The following is a 6,000-nucleotide window of genomic DNA, read 5'->3' on the forward strand; positions in this document are numbered from 1 at the left end:
CTTTATCTTAACTAGACATTTAAGCCTTAGGCCAAAATACTGAGTTTTATTTAATGGGCTTAATGGGAGAATTTTAGGCATGGACTAATGACAGGAAAAGAATTTTAGAGGGAAGGGACTCTTACAGGGTCCCTTAAGTCATGCGTGCGAAGCGTGTTACAGAGCCAGTAGGTGTAGAGCTGGCCGGTCCCTGCCTGCGGGCTCCCAGCATACAGGAGACAGACCTGAGGGGTGTGGTCCAGGCCTGGGAAGGAGGAGCCAGTGTTCTGGAAAAGCTAAGGGAGGGGTTCAAGAGGGCTGAGCAGGTCCCCGGTGAGTCTCCCTATCAGTAGAGCAATGAGACACGCTGACCTCTTACCTGTATCTGCCGTGACGTATCTGTACCTGTATCCTGTGGCCACAGTGTATAGAGACAGATGAGTCTACCTGTTGTTGCAGTGCAGCATAGGGGTGCTCCCCGGGGGAGGAACAGAGGACCCTGGGCTCAGGGGTACCTGGCCCAGACTTGGGTGCTCAGAGAAAGCTTCCAGAGGAGGTTCCTTCTGAAGCCCCAAGGGGCTAGCCAGGAGAAGGGTGGGTGAAAGTGGAAGAGTGTTCTGGGCAGAGGGAGCTACATGTGCGAAGGTACTTTTGAATACAAGTGACTGTGTTTGGCTGGAGTCTGAAGTGTGAGTGCGTGTGTGTAAGTTTGAGTGCATGCGTATGCGTGTAAATGTGTGTGAATACGTGTGTGCTCATGTACACATGCTCACACACAGAGGGCAGGGGTGGGGTATTAGGGAGGGTGGAGAGATGAGGCTGAGGTTGGGGAAGTGAGCAGCAGCAGCCACTTTGAGTGGCTGGGACTCCTTCCTGAGGGCAGAAGGGAGCCCCTGGAGGACCTTAAAGTGGGGAGTGGCAAGGTCACATCTAAAAAACTCCCTGTGGCTTCTCTGTGGAGAAAATATTAGAGTAGGGCAAGACAGGAGATGGGAAGCCCATTTGGGAAGTGGCCCCAGAGATTATGGTGGTCTACACCAGGGCAGTGGCAGGACAGATGAGAAGTTGGGGGGCCCGAGAGAGACAAAGGGTTAAATCAGCTGAATGTGAGAGTCAAGGATGACACTGGTTTCTGGCCTGGACGCCTGAGTGATGGTAAGGAAGAGCAGGTAGAGCATAGAGGGGAAGAGTAGGGTGATGAGGTCATCATTTTCTTTTGATTCTTTTGGGTTTCAGTCATTCTTTTTGTCTGAATTAAGTGATTATCATGACATCTAAAGGGTAGTGTCATCTCACCTTTCTTCAATAGGAGGAGGGCTGTGAATTCCAATTCACCAAATGATGAGGCCTCAAAGATCAACCAGACTTCAGGGATGAAATCAGAAGCTAGAAACGCCTGTGATTTAGATCAGGGCTCTTGATTCTGATAAACCTTTCAGTGTGGTGACAATGTAGGGCGAAGAAAGCCCTGGCTCCACTCTCATCAGTGACTATGAATAATTAAAAACTAGTTTGAATCAGTCCTACCAGTGTAGAACTCCCATTCTCCCACCAGCTTACTGTCGAGAGGATTCTCTGACACTGGAAACTGTGTTGGCTTTCACCCTTTCCTACGTATCTGGTGTGTACTCTGGGACTCACCCTCACTGACTGCCAGGAGAGTGACAAGGGCATTCATGGCCCCTCTGCCTCCCTCCTCCCAGGTAGAATAGAGCAGGGAGCCAGCCTGCACTGCTATTTTCACCCTATCCCTTCTGCTGCTCCAGGTGGAAGACTTAGGAGACCTTCTGTCATTTTGGGAGGGCTTGTTGGAGTCAAAGTCTCTGTTCCTTCTCCAGAGCATGTCCAGCAGCATCACCCTTGGGTTGTTCATTTAGAATGAAAAAGAAGTACGTGGCCACAGAGGGGAGGGTTTCTTGGGCCATAACCTCACGCTGTAGATCAGGGTAGGTATGAAGAGCCTGGCTGGATGCAGTGGAGGCATTAAGCCATATGGAGATGGGGGTTCCTGCTCCTCGATCTTGCTGAATAGCTAGTTTCACTCAAGCCCTTGCCCACTGGGGCCCTTCTTCTTGACCGACTCACAAAAGACTGTTCCTTCTCAACCTCACTTCTCCGCAGCCCAGAGGGAGCGCTTGGCCCTACTTTGGTTTTCCTGGTCCCTGGGCTAAGACAAGAAGTAATCCAGACCCTTGGGGTCTGGTCTTCCAGATCTTACCTTGGCAGAGGGAAAACTGTGTGACCATACTTTGTCCCAAACAAGCAGGTGTTTTCTCAGAGACAAGGGTGCTTCTAATAAGAGCCGGAGGCCATCTGTGTCTATGAGAATGGCCAGTGGGACTGGGTCACTCTCTGTGAGATCCATAGCCTACAGTCTGTGACTTCTTGGGGATCTGGGTCTCTGGAAAGTTAGACCCATGAGTGAGGAGAGGAACTGGAGCTGAGATGGGGCCTGGCTCTGGAAGAGGCTTGCCTGAAGCTCCCTTTTGACTCCACATGTTCTCTCTGAACCTGGATTGGTTCCATTTATCTTTCTTGGACAGTGAGCCAGACAGACTGTTTTGTGAGCCTCTGGCTGCCCACCGCCTCTCAGAAGAAGCTGAGGACAAGGACCATCTCCAACTGCCCAAACCCAGAGTGGAATGAAAGCTTCAGTTTCCAGATCCAGAGCCAAGTGAAGGTGAGACATGGAGGACTGCACCTGTCTGCCCTGTCTGCATTTCTACTCCCGTCTCGCCCACTTGTCCTTCTGTTTGCCTCTGTGTTCTTATGCCTCTTTGTTTCTCTTTCTGCCTACTTCTTGTCCTACAGACCTGTCTTCCCACTTACGTACCACTTCCTTCTGCCTGTCTCATGTTTGCACCTCTTGAGTCTATTTATCTTTCTAGCTTTTTCTCCTGGTCTCTCTTGTCCTAATTGTTGCTGAAACTAGGTGTCTCTTAATCCAAAACATTGTGTTTCCAGAGTCTTCTCCAAGCAGGGGAATACACAGAGTGGAAGAACCATTCTATTCACTAGGTCTGAGGCCAGTCTAATTCCAGCCAGAGGGTTCTCTGTCTCTTAAATTATTTTCATATTGCTTTATTATTTCCATTTCTTTGGGTGTGTATTCTTTTATTTGTTGAGTTGTTTCATAGGATTGGTCTTCAGATACATGATGACTCTAAGTTGAGTTCACATCTCCCATGGGATAATTATCCTTTGAGCATCCTGAGTTGTGACAGCCTCAGAAGAGATCCCTTAAGACAAATTTGGCCTCATCATAGTGGCATCAGCCCCAGTCTGGAGGTGCTTGAGGCTTGACAGCTCCACCTTACTGCCTCCATGTTTTAGGGATACTTATTTATTTTTGTTATGTGATGTATCCTTTTTGTTTTTAAGGAGGGCTTTGTACTTATTATTTTGTAAATACCTTTTCTATCATACATGTGAGTTTGGTAAGGGAGGAGGATTTGGATGTGGGTTCAGTCTGCCATCTTGAAATCAGAATTTGAGCTTCCTTTGGATTGTGGAGCTGCTGGGTTGGTTCTGGGACATACTTGGGTTTCTAGTAATTACGAGATCAACAATCACATCCAGTTGGGAACCTCCAGAACCAACTTGTGTCCACTAGATGTATTTAAGAGGCAGCCTCAACCCACCTCTCCCAGTATCCTTGGATCAAGAGGCCTCAGAGATTAGTCCATGTCACCTGAGAACATTGACCTCAGAGTTCAGCCAGACGACAGGGTAGCTGCTTTGGGACCATCCATGAGACCTTACCAGGGGCTGATGAGTCAAAGGATAGAGTTCACATACCTCACCCCAATCCCACCAATTATCAGAATCCCTACAAGCTTTGCCACATCACTCCCTGGAGTGTTAGATGTTAGCTTCCCTGATCTGGATTTTCTAGCGCCAAAGGGGCTGTCTTCAGCACCCAGGGGCCCAGTGCTGGCCACATTCTATATCTTGGCAGGGGTCTTGCTTGCTCTTTCCCATCCATCCTTCCCCTCAGGTGAAATGAAATCCTTCCATACTTCACAGGTCTCTACTAAGCTTGTAAAAGAGGCAAAATTCTCTACGAGGAGAGAGAGTAGAAGGCCAAGAAGGCTTCAGGGAGTTGAAAAGGAGGGAATAGACACTTTACTTCCTTAATTCATTTCTCTACAAATGTCTCTCACGTCTAAGCAGGGACTTCTGGGCTGTCTCCCTTCCCCCAGACCTACCTCCTTGCTAGGACAGAGGTCAGGCCCCTTGTTCTGGGCAGGGGTCAATGCAACCATGGTAACCAGACTGGCATCCTTCCTTCTCCCTAGAACGTGCTAGAGTTGAGTGTCTGTGATGAAGACACAGTGACACCAGATGACCATCTCCTGACAGTTCTCTATGACCTCACCAAGCTCTGTTTCCGAAAGAAAACCCACGTGAAGTTTCCACTCAACCCGCAGGTGGGTGCAGGGTCCGGGCCCTCAGACTCCGGCCTCATAAAAACCTCATAGCTGGTGCTGATTCCCACGGGTCTTCTCTGTGTACACAGTCAAGTTGAGAAAAGATGGTGCTGCTGGTTTAAATCCCAGCACTGTCACTCACTATGTGATGCCGTGAAAATAACTTCCTAAGTTTCTGTTTCCTCATCTACAAAATGGTGATCCTAATACCTACCACAGAAGGTTGTTGTGGGACTTAAATGAGAAACCGTAATTCAGGCAACTAGCCGTGTTCACAGAACACAGTGCAGATGTAGTAAGCCTTGGTTCCCTTCCCTCCTTTTCTTCCCTCAGAGTCCCGTTGCTGGGATGGCCCCAGGAACAGAGGACAGATGAGGGTAAAGGTGGGAGAATCTGCAGATCAGAGACAGCTGGAGCTGGAGCCCCCAGGATGCTGTCCATTCAATCATTCAACCAGCACTTGAGTGCCTGTGAGGGGCTGGCACTGTTCCAGACACTGGGTCCCCTCGGGAACTAGCATCCCTGCCCTCACCTAGCTTACATTCTGGTGGGGAAAGTAAGGCCCAGTGAGGCCCTGGCTTGCCTCCAGTTACACAGCAAAAGGCGTGAGGGACTCAGTGAAGGAAGGAATGGGCTTTCTGAAGGAGTATCTCAGTGCTCCCTTGCCACAGGCACTGAGCCCTTTGGGAAGGCAGAAAAGCAGTGGGAAGCCAGGGAAGTGACAAATGCACAGGGAAGAGGAATGCACATGCTGGGCCTGGGGGTCAACTCCATACCTCGACCTCCCCTGGGCTGTCAGTGATGCTCCTGATGTCAAAGACTTGGGGACAGAGATTGGCAGAGGAGACCACAAGCGCACTCCATGGCAGCAGGCAGCCGTGGGGGAAGGACGGAGGCAGGTCCACGGGGCTCTCCAGGAGGCAAAGGGTTCTGGTCAGCAGAGATGTGCAGACGCCACTCACAGTCGCCTTCTCTCCCTCCCCTACCAGGGCATGGAAGAGCTGGAGGTGGAGTTCCTGCTGGAGGAGAGGTGAGTAGGCCCGGGTCCTGGGGCCCACCAAGGTCCTGGCCATCACATGGCTTCTGGGAACGAGCATTTCAGAGTCAGGTCAGCCTTTATGCTGCCCCACCCTCTTCCAGTCTCACTCCTGGCATTAACCCTGACTCTTCACGGTGCATCAGAATCACCTGTGAGCTTCTCCATAGTGTAGGAGCCCGGGCCCCACCACACTTACCCAGTTCTCCTGCCCTCAGCATTGCTTTAAAGATCTAGTACTCTGGCCAGATAGCCTGCCAGGCCCCCTGCATTCCCAAGGGTGGCTTCTGGGAAGAGTTCCTGCCACCATGGTGATGGGGGCCTTGTTTAGGCCCAGTTGAGAAAGAAGTCAGAGCCCAGGGGTCTCCTCCTTGACCAGAACTGTTAGAACAAACACCCCAAACCCTGGCCACAAGCAGAGGCCACCCCCTCTACAGCCAACTCTGGAACCACGTCAGTGGGAGGCTCAGGCCCACCTTGCAGGGTTCTTTCCAATCTTCTTTCTTGCCTGCTTGCCTTCCTCCCTCCCTCCCTCCCTCCCTCCCTCCCTCCCTC

At 50.8% G+C, this 6,000-nt stretch overlaps 1 protein-coding gene across 1 annotated transcript in view; it reads left to right on the plus strand.

Moving 5' to 3' along the window:
- The window catches only part of PLA2G4E (phospholipase A2 group IVE), a 64,895-nt gene that overhangs the window by 35,799 nt on the left and 23,096 nt on the right, over positions 1 to 6,000 (plus strand). The window contains exons 3-5 of the mRNA XM_017895399.1: positions 2,523 to 2,659; positions 4,278 to 4,409; positions 5,399 to 5,439. Of these exons, the coding sequence (XP_017750888.1) occupies positions 2,523 to 2,659; positions 4,278 to 4,409; positions 5,399 to 5,439 (310 nt within the window). The remainder of the gene's footprint in view (positions 1 to 2,522; positions 2,660 to 4,277; positions 4,410 to 5,398; positions 5,440 to 6,000) is intronic.

The sequence above is a fragment of the Rhinopithecus bieti genome, unplaced genomic scaffold, assembly GCF_001698545.2.
Source record: "Rhinopithecus bieti isolate Rb0 unplaced genomic scaffold, ASM169854v2 scaffold_26426, whole genome shotgun sequence".
Lineage (NCBI taxonomy): Eukaryota > Metazoa > Chordata > Mammalia > Primates > Cercopithecidae > Rhinopithecus > Rhinopithecus bieti.